At 46.6% G+C, this 25316-nt stretch overlaps 1 protein-coding gene across 3 annotated transcripts in view; it reads left to right on the top strand.

The window, feature by feature from the left end:
• The first annotated feature begins 203 nt into the window (after window positions 1-203).
• FBLN5 (fibulin 5) overlaps window positions 204-25316 on the top strand; it is a 93412-nt gene continuing 68299 nt past the window's right edge. Inside the window, exons 1-5 of one of the 3 annotated variants that reach the window (XM_010836189.1) lie at window positions 244-371; window positions 534-755; window positions 4640-4694; window positions 6999-7050; window positions 11020-11274. In XM_010836189.1, coding sequence (XP_010834491.1) covers window positions 739-755; window positions 4640-4694; window positions 6999-7050; window positions 11020-11274 — 379 coding nt within the window. In that variant the 5' untranslated portion in view covers window positions 244-371; window positions 534-738. Of the gene's footprint in view, window positions 756-805; window positions 1303-4639; window positions 4695-6998; window positions 7051-11019; window positions 11275-25316 lie in introns of those variants that run through there. The other 2 variants (XM_010836188.1, XM_010836187.1) reach the window with 2 other exon arrangements.

The following is a 25316-nucleotide window of genomic DNA, read 5'->3' as shown; positions in this document are numbered from 1 at the left end:
TAGTCCCTGTCGCTGTTTGTCACGAGTTCGAGTCAGTCTTTTCCCAGGGTGGGAGTCACTTTCCCGGGTGTCCCGACGGCTCGGCGAAGTGCTGATGCTCTAGATCGTCGCCCCCGCCTCGGCCCACGACTGCCCAGCCACGGGGACCTCCTCCCCGGGTGGGAAGTAAAGGGTCAACGGGCCCTCCCAGCCACCCGCCCACCCAGCGCCCCGCACCCCACCCTCCTGCACTTGCCCGCCAATCGCCTCCATAGAGATGCTGGGAGCCCAAGCGAGGGCGACTGCTCCGCCGGGAAAGGGCTCTCCTCCCAGCGCTGAGCACTTGGTCCTGGCAGACGCCCCAAGATTGTTGTGAGGAGTCTAGCCAGTTGGTGAGCGCTGTAATCTGAACCAGCTGTGTCCAGACTGAGGCCCCATTTGCATTGTTTAACATACTTAGAAAATGAAGTGTTCATTTTTAACATTCCTCCTCCAATTGGTTTAATGCTGAATTACTGAAGAGGGCTAAGCAAAACCAGGTGCTTTCTCTGTAGGCTCTCCAGTGGCTCGGAGGACCCAGGCTCTCCCCTTGTTCCTCTCCACGCCTCGGCTCGGCCCCCCTGGAATAAAAGTCTCGGCGAGCCCCACAGGCCCAGAGGAGGCCGAAGTTCAGGAACTGCTCCTCCGGGGTCCCGCGGGCGCTGAGAGCTCTTCCTCTTTTTCCCCACCAGCTGCTTCTCCTGCCCACGCATCTTGGACATGCCAGGATTCAAAAGGTACGTTCTCTGCTCCGGACTTTTTTTTTCCCTCCAGGGTCTGGAAACCTTACTCAAAACTCGATGGGTGGAAAATGGCTATGGCCGTGATTCAGGCTGTGTCAGGATATTGGAAAAGGCATTAGCTAGTGATGCAATGATATTGTTAATTATAAAAAGCTGCGCCTCTGTAATTTCCATCTTGAAGTCTTCTTTTGGGAGTGGGTATTTTATAAGACAGTTTCAGAAGCCAGCATCCGACAGAGCACAGCAAAAATCTCAGAGCTTGGTTTTCCTCTTTCTTTTCCGAAAGGGCCGCAGATTTGTGTGCCGTTTTTTTTTGTTCTTTTTTTAATTTAAAAAAAGAAAAAAAATTTTTTTCTTAATTTGAGAGATCAGTTTCTAGTTCACTAGCAGTTATTTTGCTGCATCGGCTGTTGGACCAGCGAACAAGCTAGCTGCACCTCCCAGGGCTGGATTTGCTCTATGTCTGTGTGGGATTCACAAAGGGCATGCGACCCAGAAGTCTCGAGCCAATGAAAAGTGGGGACTGCAGACAGAAACGCATGTAAGCAAACATTTTGATATTCTTTAAGGAAACTGCAGTTCCAGTCAAGTGATCCTTCAAACTTGAAGAACTTTATCTGGATTACATCTGCAGTTTTTATCCAGGGAACTCTTGAGAACGTAACTTCTTTAGACAGATTTTGTGTGTGTGTGTGTGTGTGTGTGTGTGTGTGCTGAAAATGGAGCTGTAATCCTGTCATCCTGGATCGGGGACCAGAATTTCTCTGACAGACAGTCCTGAGATTTGAGATCTGGTTGGTCCCTCTTGGTTTTCCTCCCAGTTGAGGATGGAACACAAAATAGGTGGACCCACCTGTTTTTGAAAGTCCCGGGGACCAGTTATGAACATCAGAGGATCCCCAGGGTTCCTGTAGTTAATTTATCTTGGAGTTTTCTGGAGTTTTTCATGACAAACGTAACTGTTTGTGACACTGTCAGAGCAGGGATGCTTGGATGTTATTTCATTTTTGGAAAACTGTCTCATTTAGCCTGGAGCTTACTTGGCCCCCAGGCCCCAGCTGGGGCTCTTCCAGGAGGCTGGGCTTGGGGCGGGATCTCTCAGGGGAGACCTGTCCTGGGACTGCCCTCTGGCCAAAGGGAGCGGGGGAGTCAGGGGTAGGGGAGACGTGGGGTTAGCATGCCTTTTCTACTAGGTCTTGAAGTCTACTATGTGCAGTCAGCCTGTTCTGTCTCCAACAAAAATGAGACAGGGTTTTATAACCAACCGAAAGGAAACTTCATGTGAAGAAACAGGAAAACATTGAAATTCATAATATACAGCCTGGAAAATAAATTTGTTATTGTTCTTTCATTCCTTCCAGATATAAATCTGGCCTTTGCAAATATCAAAAAGCCCTGGGATTTGGCTCTGCACTTTATAAGGTCAGAGCTGTCTCCGGCGTTCTAGAACCTGTCTCGTGCAGGCGCTGAGATGAAACGAAAGCTTGTGGACTCTTAGGGTCATTATTCTTCAGGTCGAGGATTAGATGAAGGGAGTGGGCTTGCCTCTCCTAGCACCACATCAGGGTCCTGTTTCCTCTGAACCTCACCTTAATTCTGGGGCTCTCCAAGTAGCCCAGCGTTGCTCGTTCCTATGAACCTTGTGTCATGGATTGAGTGAGCTTTGTAGTCTTTTGAACTCTCTTTTTCTAAAGGGAGGGATTGTAAAGTGAAGGTGTATATTGATCGTAACAGGTCACTAAATTCAAACAGGTCCCAGGTCCACTGCTTTACTGAAGAAGCCTTTGAGGTCACCTCCTCCAGGAAGTCTTCCCTGACCTTCTCTAGCCCCAGCCTGGCTCTCCTGGTGCTCATTGGGTGTTTCTATCCATGCCCTAACCAAAGTGTCTAGACGTTATTGTTTCAGATGGCCCCTCAACCCGCTCTCCAGAGCAGCGTCTGTGTCAGTTTTGTAGTTTTTCTGCCTGCAAGTAGTAGTTGCTCAGATAAACCCTCTATTGAACTCAGTAATAATAGCACCAAATAAAGCTCTGTATTTGCATAGATTATTTTAAAAACCATTTTAACGATTTTTAAGTGTCCAGTTCAATAGTGTTAAGTACATTCACACTGTTGTGCAATCAATCTCCAGAACTCTTTCCATCTTGCAAAACTGAAATTCTATACCCACAAACAACAACTCCCTAATCCCTCCTCCCTCCAGCCCCTGACGCCCACCATTCTGCTTTCTGTCTATGATTTTGATTGCTCTCGGTCCCTCATATAAATGGAATCAAACAGTATTTGTCTGTCTGTGATTGGCTTGTTTCACCTAGCATAAGATCCTTGAGATTCATCCGTATTGTAGCACTTGTCAGAATTCCTTTTTAAGGCTGATAGTATTCCATTTATGTGTGTAACACACTGTTTATTCATCTGGTGATGGACACTTGGGTTGCTTCCACCTTTTGGCTGTTGTGAATAATGCTGCTGTGAACAGGGGTGTACAAAAGTCTCTTTGAGCTTGTGTTTTCAGTTCTTTTGTGTGTATACCCAGATGTGGGATTGCTGGATCATATAGTGTTCCATTTTTAATTTTTTGAGGAACATCTAGACTGCTTTCCATAGTGGTTGCATCAGCATACCTTCTCAGCAACAGTGCACAAGTGCTCTAGTTTCTCCACAGCCTTACTAGCTTTGAGCTTTTTTGGCTATAGCCACCTGATGGATATAAAGTGGATGCACAGTTTCTTGGCACCTCCTTCTAAGTGTCCACTGTGTTCCTTTTTCTTGGGGCTGCCTGGGTCCCCATGTCCTGTCCTCCATCTGGGTCTGTGTGAGGTGCACTCTGGAGCATGTGTGTTCCCTGTGACACCTCCATTCCGGGGAACTCACATGCTTCACATTTGTACTTTCATCATCCGGGGGCACATCGGCTCCTTCACGCTGTAGTCATTTCAGAGTGAAGATGTTCAAAACTCAGGCAAGTCCGCTTGGGTCAGGAGTGAAGGTCAAGCAGTGGTGAATACATTATTAATACCACAGTGGTGGGTGTTAGGTTTGTTCTTTGAAGCAGTCAAACTGTTTATTTTTAAAGTGAAGTGAGAGTTGCTCAGTTGTGTCCAACTCTTTGCAACCCCATGGACTATATAGTCCATGGAATTCTCCAGGCCAGAATACTGGAGTGGGTAGCCTTTCCCTTCTCTAGGGGATCTTCCCAACCCAGGGACCGAACCCAGGTCTCCTGCATTGCAGGTGGATTCTTTACCAGCTGAGCCACAAGGGAAGCCCAAGAATACTGGAGTGGGTAGCCTATTCCTTCTCCAGCAGATCTTCCCGACCCAGGTATCAAACTGGGGTCTCCTGCATTGCAGGAAAATTCTTTACCAACTGAGCTATCAGGGAAGCCCTGATTTTTTTTTGTTTTTAATGCCACCTGAAGTCATACACTGTGGCAAACAAACAAAAAAACCCAGGGTCCTAGTGTATAGCACAGGGAGCTCTATTCAATATCTGGTGATAAACTATAATCGAAAAGAATATGAAAAAGAACATATGTATATAATTGAATCACTTTGCTATGCAGCAGAAATTAACACAATGTTGTAAATCAATCATGTCATTAAAATTTTTTTCAATTATTTAAAAAATGCCATCTAACACATTATGTTGTGTTGATATGTTGATATGAAACCAGTGGAAGGGGCGTAGTTCTCTTCCGGATGGTTGGGACATCTGGCATGTCCCCGGCTACTCGAGCACGCCCCTCACCCTCCAAATACAAGCACAAGGTGGGGTCACCATTGTAAACACACGGGCAACACAAGATGCAGATATAACCCCAGACCCGGGTGCTGGAAGTGTCTTGGGCGTTTACGTCAACTTCTTACTTCCCACAGGATACTCACCGTGACCATTCTGGCTCTCTGTCTTCCAACTCCTGGGAATGCACAGGTAAGATTTTTATTTTGTTACTTGTCGTGAAGTATGTTAAAAAACAGGCTGAGGGTGTCCAGCCATGCATTTTAGAATCCTAGGATCGTGTCGTTTACCTGAGCCTAGCTCTTCATTGTACAGAGGTTAAGGCTGGGGCTCAGGGAAGCTGAGACTTGCCCCAGCTGGTGCAGTTTGTAAGTGGCAGGGCTGGGACCTTGGTGTCCTGATTTGCCATCCAAGGCTCTTATAATCAGATCATGCTGCCTCATTTGTGTTCGTTGGGTAAGTGCTAAAAACTCAAGCCTGTTCTAGTGTTTCTGGGCAGTGGTGCCTCTCTATTCTCCCGTGTTGCCCGTGTGTGTGTATGTGTCCTGACTGGAGGAGGTGGGCAGAGGAAGGGTGACTCAGCTCCCAACCAGTGAAGACCCGGCTGTGGCCCAGACCCCTGGGAAGAGTGTGAAGGGGGTCTTAAGCTCCTGCGGGGCTATGTGGAGAAGCCTGCAGTATCCCTGACTTTACAGAAGTGATGTTTGTGTCAGCTCTTGAGAAATGTGGCAGATCCCTCCTAAGGAGCTCAGGGCAGCCTTTCTGCATCTCCAGCTCAGAAATGAGAGAAGCCCCACCTCTGAGCAGGGCTGAGGGGCCACGTAGTCAAATGGAAATGCACATGCATGTACATGAACATATAGAAGTCAGGACAAAATCACCAACACAGCCCCTCCAACTGTTGGTTTCAGCTGTGTACACCAGAGCCCTGAAACAGGACCAACCAAACACTCAATGCTCTCCCAAACTTTCAGGGTCTAGGAAGGAGATCTTTGAATTTTAATTCACATTTGTTTTGATCACATCCTTTAAATGTTTTTTCAAAATTAAGAATTTTGAAATAGATTTCATTGGTGGTGGAAAGAATCTTGAGAAAAGTAGCAAAGATTTAATTTTTTGATGTGGGCCATTTTTTTAGTCTTTATTGGATTTGTTATAGTATTGTTTCTGTTTTACGTTTCATTTTTTTCGGCCACAAGGCATATGGGAACTTGGCTCCCTGACCAGGAAATAAACCCACACCACCTGCCTTGGAAGGCAAAGCCCCAACCACTGGACCACCAGGGAAGTCCCACCAAAGACTTTTAGGCCTTGGAAAGGTCTTGACATTCTCCATTATAGCTCTGTGGTGACAGTTGGCATCTAGATCCAGAGAGGGCCGTGTTTATAATATAGTGTTTATTGCATTATAGGCATGTTAGGCACATTAACAATTTAGTCCTTACAACCACTCAGATGTAAGTACTATCATCCCCATTTTACAGATGAGAAAACCGAGGCATAGAAAAGTTATGCAGTGAGTGGGGGCTGGAGTGAGAGTTGGAAGCCAGTCAGTAGACTTGAACCCACACCTGCACTTAGCAAACGAAGGTTGAGACTTACCACATATACTGGTTTTCTGAACTTTATGGCACAGCCTCCTGGCTCATTCATTCCATTTCTTTTGCCCCAAGGCCCTAAGATACCTGAATCCACTCCCAGGAATGCAGCTGAATCTACCATCTCCACATATCAACCCATAGCTCAGGGAAGTTTAACTCCCCCCAAACCATAGGGAAAGCCAGGCAAAACCACACCTCCTTGACTTATTCCTGTAACATGTCAGCTCTAGAGGTTGATTGTTGAGCCCATGAGATTTTTCTAAATGCATCAAGTTGTAACTCAAGTTGTATGGGAAGCCTGCAACCCTCGGGGGCTGTTGAGACCTGGCTATCTCTGGAAGCATCTTTGTGTAATTGTCTTCCTGAGGTTAAAACGGAAGAACTTCCCCAATTCTGTTTCTCTTAGAAAACTGACTACATCACTGTGTAGATTTATTTTATACACAGACCCTGTAATCAGGTACAAGATTTCAGAGGGGCCAAAGAACTCATGCTGGGCACTGGAAAGGAGTTAAATAGCCCCCAAAGAAAGAGAGTAGTTGACCTTAAAGCAATAATATTCTCTCCCAGGAAGGGGTGAGTACAGGGCAAGCCTCGCTGGGCACATCAGATGTGATTAGTATTGCTCTTCAGAACTAGAGCAGGAAAAGGCCCCAGTAACCATTTGCTAAAACTGGGCATTTTGATACAATGATGCGGGAGTTTAAAAAGTGATGCTAGGTGTAAAATGATTGTAAAAAAAATACCTAAGTTATAACACAGATGTTGGTGTTACAAATGCCTTGTTTCTTTACCCATTTCCTGTACTTTCTGTGATGCAGTTAGAATGCTTCTGTAGTAAAAAAAAAAAAAAAGTAAGTAAAATGACCTCTCCTTTTTCTCTTCCTTCCTGCAGCAACAGTGTACTAACGGCTTTGACCTGGACCGCTCGTCAGGACAGTGTTTAGGTATGAGGCCCTGAAGGTCCTTCGCAGGGCGGGGGTGCAGCCACAGCGCCATCGCAGGGCCGTTTCTCTCTCAGCTGGTGTTCAGTATTGTCAAGTCTGTACCAGCCTTGCCCACAGAAATGGGCAGAAACAGTGCCACGGGATGGTTGAAATCAATGAACTCTTCCGCTGGTCACCTTCTTTGTGCCCAGCACTGGTAAGCCCTGTGCGACAGGGCGAAGATGAGGAAGGCTTGATCGCCGCCATCAAGGAGCTCCCCATCTGCGTCAGTTTCCTAGGACTGCCTTCACAAATTGCCACAAACTTAGGGGCTTACACAGTACAACTATATGATCTTATAGATGTACAGGTCAGAAGCCTGATGGGGGTTCTACCAGGCTAACACTGAAGTGTTGGCAGGGCCTTGTTCCTTTCTGGAGACTGGAGGGAAGAATCCATTTTCTTGCTCATGATGGTGCTGGCAGAATTCAGTTTCTTTTTTCTTGTATTTTGATTGCGATATAATTGACATACGATAGCGTCCAAGTTTAAGGTGTACAGTGTGTTGACTCGATCCACTTATGTATTCCAGTGTGATGACCATCATAGCTTAGAGCTCACACCTCCCTCCTGTCACATAATTACCTTTTTTTTTTTTGTGGTGAGAACATTCAGGATTTATTTTCAGCATTTTTCAAGTATACAATAGGTATTGTTCATAATACTCACAATACTGTGCATTAGTTCCTTAGAACTTATCTTCTAGCTGGAAGTTTGTACCATTTTACATCTCCTCATCTCTCCCACCCCCAAGCCCCTGATGACAACCATTCTACTCTCTGTTTCTTTAAGTTTGGCTTTTCTGGATTCTACATATGTGATATCTTGTAGCATTTGTCTTTCTCTGTTTGCCTAAACTCATAAATTCTGTTTGCATAATGCCCTCAAGGTTTATCCATGTTGTTGCAAATGGCAGCTTTTCCTTCTTCCTCATGACTGAATAATAGTCATATGATTATTATTAATATTATATTATTCATATGATGATGATATTAATTGATAATAATATCACATCTATCATTATGAACTTTATCCATTGATGTGCATTTTGGGTATTTCCATAATTTGGCTAGCCTGAATAAATGCTTCAATCAACATAGCAGTATAGATATCTCTTTAAGATTCTATTTTCATTTCCTTTGGATATATACCCCAAATTGGAATTGCTGGATTGTATGGTATTTCTAGTTCTAACTTTTGGAGGGACCTCCACACTGTATTCCGTAGTGGCTACACTGATTTACATTCCACAGAATTCAGTTTCTCGCGGTTGTAGGACTGATGGCCCTGTTTCCTTGCTGGCTGTCAGCTGAAGGCCTTTCTCAGTTTCTAGAGGCCACCTTCTTCCTTGGCCTCTTCCTTGGTCTTCCGCCTGCAGAGCCAACAAGTTAAGTCCCTCACATGTTTCTAATCACATCTTTTTCTGTTGCCTCATCTCGCTGACCAATCCTTCGCCTCTTCTTCCACTTTTAAGGATTTGTATGATTTCCCTGGGCCCACCCAGATAATCCCAGATAATCCTCTCATCTCAAGGTCTTCTGATTAGCTTTAAATCCATTCTGTGAGTGCATGCATGCTCAGTCACTCAGTTGTGTCTGACTCCTTGGAATTGCAGCTCTGTGGACTGTAGCCCTCCAGGTTCCTCTATCCATGGAATTTTCCAGGCAAGAATACTGGAATAGATTGCCATTTCCTCCTCCAGGGGATCCTTACGACCCAGGGATTGCACCCACATCTTCTGCATCTCCTGCATTAACAGGCAGATTCTTTTACCATTGAGCCACCTGGGAAACCCTTAAATTCACTCCATCCATGCCTAATTCCTCTTTGTCTTGTAACCTAATGCAGTCACAGGTTCCAAGTAAGTGAGTGAAATTTGCTCAGTTGTGTCTGACTCTTTGCAACCCCATGGACTGTACAGTCCATGGAATTCTCTAGACCAGAATACTGGAGTGGGTAGCCTTTCCCTTCTCCAGGTTATCTTCCCAACCCAGGGATCAAACCCAGGTCTCCTGAATTGCAGGCAGATTCTTTACCAGCTGAGCCAGCAGCAGGGATGCAGGTTCCAAGGAGGACAATTTAGGGCTCTTCTCCTAGCACGCCATCTAGTGGGGGTGGTAGACCTAGGCGGAGTGAGCTGTACAGAGTGGAATAAAGTCATTGCCAAGATGAGGTGATGTCCCCTCGAGAAGTAAGGGAGAGAGTGATGCCTTCTGTCTGAGGTCAATAAAGAAAGCCTTCATGGAGGTCACATTTGAGTTGGGTGTTGAAGGATGAATAAGATCCCGAGAAATAGCATCCCAAGTGGTAAGAACAGCATCAGCAAAGACCAGGAAGGCAATCGAGTATAGAATAGTGTGCTGTGGATGAAGCATAGAGTTGGGTGTTGAAGGATGAATAAGATCCTGAGAAATAGCATCCCAAGTGGTAGGAACAGCATCAGCAAAGACCAGAGAGACAATCAGAGTATAGAATAGCGTGCTGTGGACGAAGCATAGAGTATAGAAAAAGAATACGGCTCCCATCTTGGGAATATATTTACCTTTTAAATTATATTTGATTTAGGCCAAATCATTTGTAATCTCTGAGCTTAGGGTTGAAAAGAATGATGGGTAGTGAGGAACAAAACCATGACTTGGAAGCTCCAGGCTCCTGCTTTGACTCAAGGTGAAGGGGCGTGAGGATGTGCCAGTGGATGCAGAGAAGGATGACAGCCGTCTTCCCTGGCCCCCCAGTTTTAATGATGACTTCAGGCTTACAGCTAGAAAATGGAGCTCCTTGTTTCCCTTTGCTGAGGGGGGAGTTGGCACGAGTCTCTCGGAGGAGGTGGCGGGGTGAGCTGTCAGGATTCAGGGCCCTCTCCCCCAGCCTCTGGTCCCACGGAGAACAGACCCCCCAAGGTTGGTGAGAGGGTCAGGTCAGCTGCTCCTGCTGGCAACCCAGTCCAGGCCTCCTCTGTTCCCCGCCCAGCAAGGCTGATTTTCTAGAGAACTTACCCCCACCCCCAAACCCCACCCCCAACTCTAGACACAACAGACTGAGCACCAGCCTGGCTGGAAGCGGGCCCTGTTTGTTGGCACCGTGTGAGCTGACTCTCAAGTAAGTCTCCACTTTCCTAACAAGTAACTCACTCTTGGCCAAGCCTTGTCTTTCTGGACACAAGGGACTTTTTCTCCCTGCCTAGCTGTTATTTGGAATAGAATTGAGTACAATGATGAGAACCATCCCAGTGTTTCCTGAGTGTCGTATGGACACACAAGAGTACCTGAGATGCTTTTGGGTGATACATCCACAGAAAAACACTCTTTATTTTAATAGTTTTATATTTTATTTTTACTCTTACCTTCTATTTTTCACAATTGATAGTGTTTTTTTTCATTTGCTATCATCATGTAAGATGAAAAAAATATGCACACTTGGGTTTACAATGTGGATTCATTTAGAGAAAAGTGTTAAGCATGTGGGGCTTCCCTGATGACTCAGTCAGTAAGGAATCTGCCTGCAGTGTGGGAGATGCAGGAGATGTGGGTTCGATCCCTGGGTGGGGAAGATGCCCTGGAGGAGGAAATGGCAACCCACTCTGGTATTCTTGCCTGGGACATCCCATGGACGGAGGAGCCTGGTGGTTTACAGTCCATGGGGTTGCAAAGAGTTGGACAGGACCGAACACATGATGGATTGGTTAATTGGATCAAGCATGTGACAGTCCAGGGTAGCGGGTATTTGATGACTTGTCAATTTGATTCAGTTCAGCTAATATTTGGGTAGTACCAGATGGTGATGGGCCAGGCACTGCCCTACGTATTTGGGAGCAGATGCTGGTAAATCATGGTTGGGGTCCTTCCTGGTGCTGTCAGCACAGAGCTCTGCTTCAGTTTGCACCATGTGGCTGAGGGGCTGCTAACACCTTTCCTTTCTGTGGCCTTGCAGATGTTGATGAATGCCGGACCATCCCTGAGGCCTGCCGAGGAGACATGATGTGTGTCAACCAAAACGGCGGGTATTTGTGCATCCCCCGAACGAACCCCGTGTACCGAGGGCCCTACTCCAACCCCTACTCCAACCCCTACTCAGCTTCTTACCCAGCAGCTGCACCCCCGCTGTCAGCTCCAAACTACCCCACCATCTCCAGGCCTCTCATATGCCGCTTTGGATACCAGATGGATGAAAGCAACCAGTGTGTGGGTGAGTAGCCCAGCATCCTAGGCTTCCTCTAGGCTGGCAAAGCCACGCTCCTGTCCAGCAGGTCCAGCCCAAGGTCGTCTCCAGAAAGCCACTTTGTCTTCGCTTTATTTTCATCTATATATTCACCTATCTATCTTATCTATCATCTACGTATTTATTATCTACCTACCTGTCTTTCAATTGTATCTATCATCTATCTATTTGAAGACCAAGCTCATGTTTTTTCTCTGTTCAATAACAAGTATATTCGGTCAAACATACTAAGTGAATCCCAGAGAGAGGATCTAAAGATCTAAAAAGGACTAGCTTTCTAGAGCCTTAAGCATCGCACACCCTTGAATGGAATGTTTGCTCCTGAAAGAAAAGAAGCCTTGAGGGACAAGGCCAATTGTTCTGGAAAGAAAGTGGGTTCCTTGGGTGGGGACCAGTCTTTTGACCAAGCGGAACCTTGTAGATGGGAGCTCATAGTGTGAGTGGATCTTGGGGAAGAAGGAGATGCCATATGCCATGAGGTCCCCAGGCTGTTGGCAAGTGTTGTGATGGTGCCTGGGGGAGTGCTGGAGCTCTGTGGGCCAGTGTGGCTTTCGTGGAGGGTTACCCAGTATCCCCCCTCATTGCTTAAGCTTTGGTTGGACCAAAACTTTGCAACTGTTTCCAACATTGGAAGGTAGGTCTAGAGTGATGATCCCTCCAAAGTTTTTTGATCATATGCTCCATCTGCAAAATCTTTTTGAACCTGGACCCTTATTACATGCATGTTTATAAATTACATACATATCCTGTTAGTCTCATATGGTTTGAGGAGTGTAAAGCATATGTGAGACATAGAAAATTTTAAAGAATGTGATCAAAATAAAATATGAATTGAAATTCTAATATTTCCTTCCTGTGCCCTGGAAGTTTGTGAGACCATCAGGGTACTTAATGAGATTGATGTTGGTCCCATTCCAGGGTTCTGAAGGTGGCGTTGTAACCTACTGCTGGGGAGGTGTGTTGGTGATTTTGTCATGTCTTCTATATGACCATGCAAATGAGTGTGCATTTTCATTTGACTACATGCAAATAATATGCAAACAATGTGTCTTTCAGAGCAAAAGGGAAAATTGGATACGCCTTGTCCAAACTTCTCTATTCTTACTGATCTAAAATATGTGTGTGTGTGTGTGTGTGTGTGAGAGAGAGAGAGAGAGGGACAAGAGCTGACTGATGGTCACGTTGAATATAGATGAGTGTTCAAGGAAAAAGAATACAGGACCCAATCAAGTCACGGACTGAAGTGCTGGTGGGGAAGATAGTAATGCACTTCCTTATGACCACTAGGACAATAGGCCAGTGTAACTGAAAGGGACTTTAACAGTCTTTAACCACAGCCTCTTCATTCTATAAAAACGGGGATGTGGACTCCACCAAGAAAGGTAATTACAAAGGTAGGATGGGGGTCCTGCTCTGCTGACAGCAGCCTACGTTTTCCTCACTCGCCTACGTGACTGCTCTCATTTGGTAGAAAAGGAATGATCTGGAAGAAAAGGCAGAGAAAGAGAGTTGGGGGGTGGGGAGCTGCTCTTCAGGATGTCCTGTGGGGCTGGAGAAGCCGAGTGACCACGTGCACATCTTGAAGTGAGGAAGGGGTTGTCAGGACCCTGTGAGTCACTCCAGGATTTCAGCGGGGGCGGGTCTCGGTGGCCGTGAGGCAGTCCCGCAGACCCCTTCTGGGGGACAGCTGGGAACTCCAAAGGACCCCTCCCCTGAAGCCCTCTTCCCAGGATCCCAGCACTGGAGAATAAGCACGCGGCTGGGAACCCTATTCATCTCCCGGTCCCTGTGACGTCAGCACTTTTACGGCCTCCAACCTGTCTCACGGGAGATGCGGAGCCTCATAATGGCCCTTTTGTAAGGAGAATACAATCCAGGAACCCTAGCGAGGACTGGCACCGGGCCGTCCACTTCCGAAAAGTTCAGCCTTATGTATTTATAAGTCCCGGGTTCCTCCCCGCCTCCCTTCACCCCACCCCGCCTTTCCTGGTTTACACTGGTTCTTCTGGGCATTGTGAGAGGGGACGTCAGAGGGAGGAGGCCCCAGGAGGAATGAGAGAGGCGGGGCCTGGGAACAGGCCACGGGGAAGCAAGGCTGGGGCGGGGGTGGGGGGAAGGTGGGGAGGAACCCAAGGAACCCAGAGGGGGATATTGCTGGGAAAAGAGGAGGTGAGGGGGTGAACGTAGGTCTGATCCTGTGGAGGAAGCTAGAGTAAGTGGCGTGTGATGTGGAGAATTGGAAAGTGTTTCTGAAACTTGGGTATTCTTTTTTTTTTTTAATGTATTTATTTCTTTGGCTTAGCAGTGTCTTAATTGCTGCAAGCAGGAACTTTAAGCTGCGGCATGCAAACTCTTAGTTGTGGCATGTGGTATCTAGTTCCTTGACCAGGAATGGAACTTGGTCCCCCTACATTGAGAGCAGAGTCTTAGCCACTGGACCACCAAGGAATCCCTCTTTTTTTTTAAGCTTTTATATTGGATTGTAGTTGATTAACCATGTTGTGATAGTTTCAGGTGTACAGTAAAGTGATTCTGTTGTACATATGCATGTATCTATTGTTTTTCAAACTTGGATGTTGTGGGAGAGGAGGACCACATGTCCAAGGGGCCTCTCCTCCTCCTCTTCAACACAGAAAATGCTCAACAACAGGAACAGCAGCAGCAGTAGTAATAATAGCAAGCACATGGTGCTGTGTGCTGGGATCCTTACCTGAATGAACATGTTGAATCCTCACCACAAGCCTATACAGCAGGCCTGTTGTTATTCTCTTTGGCCCTGAAGCACAGAGAGGTTAAGAATCTGTCTAAGTACATACAGCAGGTGGGGGCTGACCCAGGGTTTGAACCCATTCAGGCTCTGGATGAGGAAGCTGAGGCTGAACAAGGTCAAGGTTCAAGCCTCACAGGAGTCAGTCCTGGATCCCTGATGAAAAACTAGGGCTTTCTCTTGCCTTTTTTTGTTTTTTTGGTAAATAAATTTTTGTTCTGTAAAACTTTGAACCTAGACAAAAGCAGAAGAAACAGTGAACACTTACCTACTTGTCACCCAGTTTGGTAATTGTCAATATAGACCCACTCTTGTTTCTTCTTTACCCTGACCCAGTGGATCAATTTAAAGCAAATATCAGGAGTCGAATCGTTATATCCTTAAATACTTCAAAATGTATCTGTCTCTAAGAGATAAAGCTTCTTTAAAAAAATAATAGCCACAATACCATTGTCAAACCTATAAAAATTAACAATAATTCCTTTTTATCATTTAATATCCAGATAGAGTTCAGATTTCTGTTATTCTTTCATAAATGTCCTTTTTTTCTTTTTTTTTTAGAATCAGATCCAAGTAAGGTCTACAAATTACATTTGATCAACAAGTCTCTTAACAGCTTCTTAATCTTTTTTGACTCTTTTGCACTTATTTGTTGAAGAGGCTGAGTTGTCTGTCCTGTAGAATTTCCTACATTTGATATCTTGCTTGCTGTGTTCTTGGAGTGGATTTAGCGTATTTCTTCATCCTATCTATTTTTCTGTAAACTGGTAATAGTTAGATCTAGAGACTTGATCCAATTTAAGTTTAAATTTGGGGCCAGTTGTTTTCTAGGTAGTGTCCTTGTTCTTCTTTGCATGTCCGGTTTCTGCATATCAACTGTAAGTAAGTCCAGCTTAAAGAAGCAAGTGGACACTTTCACTGAGGTTTGCTCCTTCTGGGTTTTGTACCCACTTCCAAGACAGCAATTTCCTTCCTTGTCCTCTGTCTCTTCAGGCCGGGCAGGGCCAGACTCGGAGCCCAGGTCCCCTGAGCCTCTGAGCTTCCTTCTTGACCTCTCTGTTTTCGGTTCTACTTGGGAGATCCCTAGACCCTGCTCCTTCTGGAACAAAGTTTGGCCTCAGGTTTGAGTCCACAAACCCCTAGATGTAAACCTGGATCACTCAGGACCGCTGCAGGCTTAGTGAACAGTGACACAAGAATTACATGAACCAAGAAAGTTTTGTGTCATCAAGAAAACCGGCATCTTGGCTTGGGGATGTTCAGCACCAGGGCAACCTCTGTGAGGGTAGTGGGACCCGTGGCTGGTTAAAGTGTGTCCCTTGGATCCTGGCCCCTTGGGAGAGCTGATGGTCAGCATCTCAGAGATTGGAGAACCAGATGGACTTGGTTAATTGGCAAGGAGGATGGAACTGGTACCTAAAAGGCAGGATGCTGTGGGGCTAACAGGGTTGATGCTGAGGACTCAGGGAGGGGTGAGCTAAGCTGAGTGGTTGAGGCATTCAGAATATGAACCCCTACTCAGGAACCTTTCTACCATCACACTGCCTCTGAGAACAGGACTTTGGCTAAGGTTCCTCATGTTGATGCCACTCTTTTAGGCTTGTCTGTTTCCTTTGTGGCTTAACTTGTCACCTCTCTGGGTGGACATTCTTCATTCTGGCTTTGCTAATCAATTTGGCTCTGTGGCCAAACTAGGGACTCCACCAATAACTAATGCTCATGAGACGTTTCGCAATTGAGAAAGCAGCCTTTTACTAGAACCACACTGCCCCAGGGACTACAGGAATTCCTCTGGTCATTTGTGAAGTTACAAGCAATATCTTTATTCTTCCTTCTGGCCCAGGGTTTTCTCATTGATCAAAGCGCCTGAGCAGGCAGAGAGGAACACATATGGATCCTTTTGGAAGATGAATGGCATTGGCCTGAAGCATTCTCTTGAGTTATTTTTCCTGAAAGTCAGCCAACATGTAGTCAATCCCTGTTTATAGAGCACCTCGTTGGTGCCAGGCTCTGGCTTAGGCGCTGAGGGGGGCAGGGAGTCTGGGCACAGCCATGGGACTGTCTTCAGAGCTTACCGTCAAGGAAGGGCGATTAGTCATGGAACAAGCAACTGAAATACTTGGCGGCCTCTGATAGGTTCCTGAGATTTTTCGAAGAGAAGGCAGACAGGAAAAGGCTCTGTTTCCTGGAGTGAAGAGGGCTGGGCTTAGAAGCCAGTCAGGCCTTGATATTCACCTTGGTTTGGCTGCTTCCTAGGTATGAGACTGGGGCCTCAGTTTCTTCATCAGTAAAATGGGTACAACAATGCGTATTTCACAGATAACATGTGAAAATATCTCACCCAGTGTCTGCATAGGGTATCACTCGGTAAATGTTAATTGAGAAAAGAAAGATTCTCAGGTCTTGAGATGATAACTTGTAGAGAGTCATCAAGTCTGAAAATGTATTAAGTGCCTTAATTTTTTTTTTAATTGATATCTGGTCTTCTTTTTTCTTTTGCAAGGAAGCTTTAATCTTTATAACTTAATTTATTTAATGTCTTAGGCCAGGCTGTGTGTGGCATGCAGGATCTTAGCTCCCCGACTAGGGATTGAATCTGTATTCAGTGGTTAAGGGAGAAGTCTTAACCACTGGACCACCAGGGAAGACCCAAGGTCCTAATTCTTGAAAACCTTTAAAATGACCTAAAACTGAGCTTGGTGCTCACTCACCTTGCAGACCTTGTTGGGCTTTGCCCAGTTTAGTACTTTATGAGACTTCAGTCAGGTTGTGCTTTGAGATGCTGGTGAACCCTGAATTTATTTAATTGTGAAATAAAACAAACTACCCAGCTGATAAGACAAGGGCAGGAGTGCTTGGATGGGGCAGCTCCTGCAGGCTTTTCTTCTTATTTTTTAAAATACAGGTTTGAAACCAAGTCCTCAGGATGAGACCAGGAGGGAAGCACAGGAAGCTGAGACACTGGGCTCTTTAGCTGCTGAATTGGGACCAGACCAGGCAGGCCCAGGGAGGAGGGGACCCAGGTGGAAGCAGGATACAGATTTGTTCAGATGTCCCTGTGAACTGGGCCTTAGGAAGCCTGATCATGTGCAGTGCCCGCACTCAGGTTGTCCCATCTTGCTTCAGATCTTTCCTAGTCACTGGCTGGGATAGTGAGCAAACATTTTCACTTCTCTGAACCTCAGTTTTTCCATCTGTAAACCGGGATGACAGTATCAATTATTAGTATAGGATATTTGTGAGATTTCACTGAGATAGTTCACATAACTTGTCTAGCATGGAGGCTGGCTTTCTATAAGGGTTAATAGTTGTTATACTGTTTTGGGTGTGTCAGATCTTACCATTCTGTGATGAATTCTGCTACTCCATATTCCTAGTCTTGTTATTCTGCTATTGTTTATTCTTTCCTCTGGGAGTTAGACTTAAGAGCAGGAATAGAGATGCAGATGTAAAGAATGGGCATGTGAACGGAGGGGAAGGAAAGGGTGGGATGAATTGGGAGAGTAGCGTTGACATTTATACCCTACCAAGCAGAAAATATACAGCTAGTGGGGAGCTGTTGTATAGCACAGAGAGGTCAGCTTGGTGCTCTGTGATGACCTAGAGGGGTGAGATGGGAGAGTGGTGGTGGAAGGGAGGCTCAAGAGGGAAGGGACATGTGTACATGCAGAGCGGATTCACTTTGTTATGCAGCAGAAACAGCAACAACAAGAAGAGAGTACAGGCCTTTTAGAGAATGGAGGGTTGAATTCTTACCACTTTTGGTGGCAGGAATTGGCATTACTTGTGCTTCCAAGGGGAACTCAGCAGAGAAGGGACTCCAGGAGGGTGTCCAGGACAGCTCTTCTCACATACGAATGTGCCCCAGAGTCACCTGTGGGGAGGATCTGACTTGGCATGTCTGCTGTGGGGCCTGAGGCTCCACATTTTGCAGAAGCTCCTGGATGATGAGATGCTGCTGGTCCAGGGAAGCTACCATCCCATCTATCTACCCTTAGATAGGCCTGTATTTGAAGAAAGGTAGAAACTTTATTTTTAATGTAATTCCCATATTGTTCAAATTTGTTAGAAGAATGTTTTATTTTTGTTGAAAAACAAAAACAAAAAGCCCCAAAGAAATGTTTTTAAAGCCTAAATTGAAGCATCATGCTGTAGCGGTAAAGTTAGGACATCAGTAAGAAATGTTCTCTGATTCCCAGATTGGCTAGTGATATTAAGAAAGTCACTTGGCTTCTCTGACCTAAGGTTTATTATCTGTAAAAAGCAGGGATTAGAGGTCTTACTATGGGATCTGTGGATAGAATTTAGCAGATCGGTTTTCATCTTTTTTTCCCTACTAACTTCTAATGAAATTTAACATTATCTGCCTTTATATAGGCAATAAACCACAGGACGCTTAGCAATACCTGTGGCAGTATTGACAAGAGAAGCACAGATATTTATACATCACATTAGAGCTGTACCAGTTATTCTGACACACTTTGAAGATCTTGATGTATTTTGAAATAGTCCCACTTGCCATCACTGCAAAATTGTGGGAGATACTAGACCTACTACTCAACCTTGTCATTTCTAAGATATATTATACATTTGTTTAAAAAATATTTTGATAACTTCCAGTATTATTGGTTTCTTTCATAATCCTATGAATATAATTTATGCAATTAAAAGCATTACTCTGAGAAACAGGTCCATGGCTTCACTGGTCTGCAAAACACATGCCCTAGACCAGATGATTTCTTCAATCCCTGGTCCTTGGGGAAGATGATGGTTGTGTCCAGGCAGCCTGGGTTTTCTGTTAACTTGTTCCCACCTGGATTGCTTGTAATGTGGTCCTTCTCTACTTGTGTGTTTCAACCAGCCCACGTACTCAGTGACATCTTCTGCTGGGACCATGCCAGTCCTCCACTTATGAGGAAGCCCGACCTACCCACAGCTGTAGCTGGCTGCAGGGATTGGCCTAGGTGAGGCCTAGGTGACCTCACCCTGACCGCGGTGAGGTCAGGGCACTGGCTGGCCTTGGGGCTGAACGGGAACTCTCTGGGCCTTTGTGTGTGTGGTAGGCACTTCCCTGCTGCCTAGCATGGCCATTTTCTCAATGAACCACAACTTTTTCTTGGCTCTCACCTTATGTTCCTTGGTCTGGTCATGTTTCTTTTCATCATGTTCCATTCTGGGATTAGCCAGTTGTGTGTGAAGAGCAAGCGGTATTGCAGGAGGATGGGGAAACGTGGACTCTGAGCCGCGGCAGCTCCAGCCCTGCTGTGGTTGTTTCCGGCGAAAGCGAGTGTCAGGCCAGGTCTCCAGCAAGCCCTGCTGCAGGGCAGGAGGGCACGAGGTTGCTGTCACCTTCTGGGGCCAGGGCCGAGTGGACCATTGCAGCCTGTTTAGCCACATGTGTTTGAAATTAGTGGTAGGTGCCTGGTACTGTGGTTCTCAAAGATGTTCAGTGGTTCCCGATATGTAGGAAGATGATTGTACCTCCTCTTTCATCGTTGAGGCAGGTTGTAGATTTCTTTTCAAAGATCCCTCTGATGAAGTGGGGTGAGCACACCACTGGACACCCGGGAGCAGAGCTGCTTGCAGAGGTTTTCTGCCCACCTCGCAGCTTCTGCCGGAGCTCCATGTGGCTCTGATCTGCGTGTGTGGGCGGGGTCCACAAGGCATGTGTGCGGCTCCTACCCCCAGTGTGATGCAAGAAACAGTGATCTGGGAATTCTTTGTGCTGTTAGGAATGGATTAGATGAAATAAAGAAGTAAAAATGCCATATGAAAGCACAGTGTTAGTGTTGCGGAGAGTGTATGCATGTGTACAAGGAAACTGATTCAAGCCATAAATGAGGAATCACGTTTAATGCTGCTGATAACAACATCCTCATGTAAATACCATCTGATAGGCCCGAGGTATATCTGCTGTTATGCCAAGAAAGGGGATCTTTGTGTTCTCAAAGGCCTGGAGCGACTGGGTGACAGGCTGGGGAGTGGTGGAGGGCAGTGTGATGTGTGGGGAAAGCGTGGGCTTTCGATTCAGAGATGCTGGAGTTCAAATGCCACCCCCAGCACAGGTGCCTGGCTCCAAGCTATAAACCCTTTGAGAGACCTCTCTTCCAGATGGGATGGTAGTGCTTACCCTTTGGAGTTGGTTTTAGCAAAGGATGTGCTGTCTACACCCCCCCAAACAATTGCTGCTGTCTATCACTCCCACCACCCTCTCCACAGATGAGCAGTGCCTCTGTCACATCACATTTAGCCAATCCCTGCCCAGCACAGGGACAGACAAGTGGCAGCTGCTCACTGGCAGCTTATCCCAGGTGGGCAGCTGTCAGGAGGGAAGGGGATTTGTAACCATGTGCTGATGCTTCTTCCCAGCTCCACTTTGATCCCTGCTCAGCCAAAGAGGCTGCCTTTGAGTCATTCTCTGGGCTCTCTTACCTCTGGGGGTGCCGAGGGGCCAGATGGGTATACTTGTTCTCTTTCTTCGGCTGCCAGCCTCTCTGGACACGTGGACACGCCGACAGAAAGACAGACTCCAGACCACATTGCCCCAGGAGGTGGTGACTAGGAAGTGCTGGTGGGCTGGGCTGACCCATCATCTAGAGACCCCTGAGTCAGATGATCTTCGAGCAGGCTGGGTGGTCTCCTGCTTAAGGGCAGAAAGGCTAGGCTTCTTGGCAGCCTCCAGGTATATGACAGAGGGCAGGCAGGAGTCCACGTGCTCTCACCAGGACATGGGTGCTAGGAGTTGAGACAGTGTCGGGGCTTCCTTGGATGCAGCCGCTGCTCCAGCATCCACTGTTTACCCTCAGCATCTGGCAGTGTGAATTCTCAACAAGCTGTGCTGTGCTTAGTCACTCAGTCATGTCTGACCCTTTGCGACCTCATGGACTGTAGCCCGCCAGGCTCTTCTGTCCATGGGGATTCTCCAGGCAAGAACACTGGAGTAGGTTGCCATGCCCTCCTCTCTCAACAAGCTATTGGCAACTCATGAATGGATGAGTGATGGGATGAATAGAAGGAAAGCATGGGCACCGTTCAACCCAGGTGGCTGGGGGTACCTTCTCTCACTTCCACATTTGGTCTCTCATCATCCCCTCAAAGCATGCCCCTTGAATGGCTCCCACTGTGCTGGATGCCAAAGGGGGACCAAGATGACCAAGCATCTCTGTCCCTTGAGTGCCAGCACCGTGTTCATGGTGTGTGCCTGCACCCAACATGCTTCGTTGGACCACTGGCACTTGGCAAGCATTGAACTGAATTGAATTTACACTGTAGGTGAGGGGCTGATGGGAAAAGATGCTTGTGAAGAATCATCTGCTCAGATTAACTTACCAAGAGACCTTACCTCCACCATCCTTTCTGCCCTGGGCTCTGCTAGGAAAAATCTGTGATAAGCTGTGTTCTCCTTGGAACCAGGGCTTTGTTTCTCTGCCCTGGGAGGGACTGGCTGTCAGGGATCCGCCTGTAGCCAGGGTCAGCTCCTCGCACAACTCCAAGGGGCGCCATTCAATTGTGCGGCCCTGCCATTGGCATCCTCTGGAGCCCAACAAGCAGCAGGAGGCTCCTGTTTGTCTTGGAAACAGAGGTGCATGCTTGGGGAAGGGTCCCCGGGCCATCTCCTTGGGGGCTGGCAGGGAAAGGACATTCACAGGATTCCTTCCCTCCAGAGGGCCTCAGACATCAGACTGGATGTTAAGGACTGACCTCCCATTCCCCTCGGCTTGTCGGAGCTGGGCCAGAGGGGAGATGGGGACAGCCAGTGCTGGGCCCTGCCCCAGGCAGCCAGCATCGACAGGCTCCAGGGGACGGCGGGCGGGCCGAGGCTGGGAGGCGGTGAGGCGTGGGGGACTTGTCAGTGTGAACTGACTTTCCTTCAAACTAAAACGTTTGCAGAAACCCAGCCAGAGTTGATTTATGAGCCCCACATATTTCATAGGTCTTAACACATCCCCCAGGAATCAATGAGGTCAGACAGAACAGACTTTGCATCCGGAATCAGTATGAAATTGGCATCTTCAACAGTTCCCGTGGGAAGCAGGGGATAATAATTTAAGGGAGATTATATTAATAATGCAAAGGCACAAAAATCCCAGACTCAGCTTCATTCCCATTGGGGAGAAAGACAAATCATCTGTTTTCTGCATCTGAGCTGGGTGAGGGGTGGCCACCTCTGCTGGGGCCACTGTGAGCAAAGTGAAGCATGATGGGATGCCGGCGCCATGGCGGACGATGAACTCAGTGCCAACAGCAGTGACCACAGCCTCCCGCACTGTGTCTGGTGCGTGCTCCATAACTGTGATAAATAGATATTTGTGATTATGTATTTAACATCTCTATGTCGAGCAGGAACTTTCTGTCCTGTTCACCTTGTATTTTTAGTGCTTGATAAATATTTGCTTAAAACTCAACATTCAAAAAACTAAGATTGTGGCGTCTGGTCCCATCACTTCATGGCAAATAGAAGGGGAAAAAGTAGAAGCAGTGACTGATTTTATTTTCTTAGGCTCCAAAATCACTGCGGAATGGTGGCTGCAGTCATGAAATTAAAAGACGCTTGCTCCTTGGAAGGAAAGCTGTGACAAACCTAGATAACGTATTAAAAAGTAAAAGCATCACATTACTTACAAAGGTCCGTGTAGTCAAAACTATGGTTTTTCTGGTAGTCATGTATAGATGTGAGAGTTGGACCATAAGGAAGGCTGAGCACTGAAGAACTGATGCTTTTGAACTGTGGTGCTGGAGAAGACTCTTGAGAGTTTCTTCAACTGCAAGGAGATCAAACCAGTCATTCCTAAAGGAGATCAACCCTGAATATTCATTGGGAGGACTGATGTTGAAGCTGAAGGTGCAAGACTTGGCCACCTGATGCAAAGAGCCAACTCATTGGAAAAGACCCTGATGCTGGGAAAGATTGAAGGCAAAAGGAGAAGAGGGCACCAGAGGATGAGATGGCTAGATAGCATCACAACTCAATGAACATAAATTTGAGCAAATTCCAGGAGATAGTGAAGGATAGAGGAACCTGGCATGCTGCAGTCCATGGGGTCTGAAAGAGTCAGACACAACTTAGTGACTGAACAATAGCAACAAAATATTTGTTTAATAAGCAGAATTATGTATAGAGGTGAATTGTATTTACTAATAGGTATAGAGGTGAATTGTATTTATAGAGTCAAATGAGCCAGAGAAATTGATTACTTCTCAATAAATAATAAATTAACCACAAGGGTTAACTTATTATCATTAATGGACTTTATTCATGTATCATTTTCATGTGGGAGCTGTGCTGTGCACAGAAAGGTAAATCAGGCATCATTGCTGCTCTGGAGAGTTCTGTTCTCTTGCCAGGAGTTGGGGTAGGTTGGCAGGAGGTAGGGAACCAACACATACACAATTACAGCTCAAGGAAATGGGACAGCAGTCAAAACAGATATGAGATCCTCTGTTGGCCCTGGCTGGAGTGGTTGCAGAATCCTTCCACAAGGACAGGTGTTACACATCTGTGCATTTATTTGATTAAACAGGTATTCACTGAGTATGTCTCTGTGTTAGATATTGCCAAGTTCTGAGAGGAGATCTAAAGATGAATAAGACTCAGTCCCTGCCCTCAGGATCTCACAGCTGAGCAGATGTGAGTGGGAGTTGGGGAGGGGTGGATACATGTAACTCATCAGAGTCTTTCCATGAGCTTGAGTGTGGTGAGAGCAGTATGGGCAAGTGCTGTAGGACTGCCCACAAGGAATAGGGATTCTGCTCTGGCAATGGATTGTTATTGTATAGTCACTAAGTCATGTCCAACTCTTCTGTGATCCCATGGAGTGTAGCCTGCCAGGCTCCTCTGTCCATGGGAGTCTCCAGGCAAGAATACTGGAGTGAGTGCCATTTCCTTCTCCAGGATATCTTCCCGACTAAGGAAGTGAATGCATATCTCCTGCTTGGCAGGTGGATTCTTTATTACTGAGCTACCTGGGAAGCCCCTGGCAATGAATACAATGGCCTTTGAGTCGATCTTTGGAGGCTTGCGTAGGATTTTCGTGTGGAGATGGGGAAGGGCTTTCCGAGTTGAGGGAACAGCCTGGACGAAGACATGGAGGCAAGAAACTTCTTGATATGTTGAAGAATACTGCTGAGGGACAGCCTTGGTCATGAGCCCATTGGTCACTTGCCCATTTGTGATACCCAGTGCATGGCTGCTGCATGGAAATAAGGTGGGGCAGGGGAACAGGCAAAGAGTGACAGATGAGGCTAAGATATTTGGCAGGAACTGTCATGTATGCCATGATAATCTTGGGCTTTGTTCTATGAACACTGGTTTTTAAGTGGAGGATTAGTGTCTTGATACCTATTTGAAGAAGATTCCTGGCTTAGGAGGCCAGTGGACTGGAGTCTTGATTTAATCTCATTATTGCACAAGCCCGGGGTAGAAGGTGTCGTGGCTCCTGAACCTTCTCTTTCTAGGCTCCATTTCCCTGTCTACACAATGGGGCTGGACCACAGTCTCCAAGGCTCCCTCCAGCCCTGACTGCTCTGGATGTGGACATGATTGTGACAACTAAGTGGAGACTAGCTTCTTGAGGCAGGTAGACTTAGAGGTGGTATCTTTTCATTGGAGGCAGTGATTTTACAGTGAGTCTGAACTTTGGGGGTTAATTATCGGACCACCTCCAATGATATCACCTCCATGCTCCACAGAGTCCTGGTTGGAGCCTTCTTTTTTTTTAATTAATGTATTTTAAGTGAAGTTGCTCAGTCATGTCCGACTCTTTGCGGCCCCATGGACTGGGGGCCCACCAGGCTCCTCCATCCATGGATTTCTCCAGGCAAGAGTACTGGAGTGGGTTGCCATTTCCTTCTCCAGGGGATCTTCCCAACCCAGGGATCGAACCCGGGTCTCCCGCATTGTAGGCAGACGCTTTACCGTCTGAGCCACCAGGGAAGTCCAATTTATTTTAATTGGAGGCTAATTACTTTACAGTATTGTAGTAGTTTTTGCCATACATTGACATGAATCAGCCATGGGTGTACATGAGTACCCCATCCTGAACCCCCCTCCCACCTTCCTCCCCACCCCATCCCTCAGGGTTGTCCCAGTGCACCGGCTTTGAGTGCACTGTTTCATGCATCAAACTTGGGCTGGTGACCTACTTCACATATGGTAATATACATGTTTCAATGCTAGTCTCTCAAATCATCCCACCCTTACCTTCTCCCACAGAGTCCAAAAGTCTCTTCTTTATATCTGTGT

This window comes from Bison bison, unplaced genomic scaffold (assembly GCF_000754665.1).
Source record: "Bison bison bison isolate TAMUID 2011002044 unplaced genomic scaffold, Bison_UMD1.0 scf7180017864061, whole genome shotgun sequence".
Taxonomy (NCBI): domain Eukaryota; kingdom Metazoa; phylum Chordata; class Mammalia; order Artiodactyla; family Bovidae; genus Bison; species Bison bison.
The sequence above is the reverse complement of the archived record's forward strand: the minus strand, read 5'-3'. Positions and strand labels throughout refer to the sequence as shown.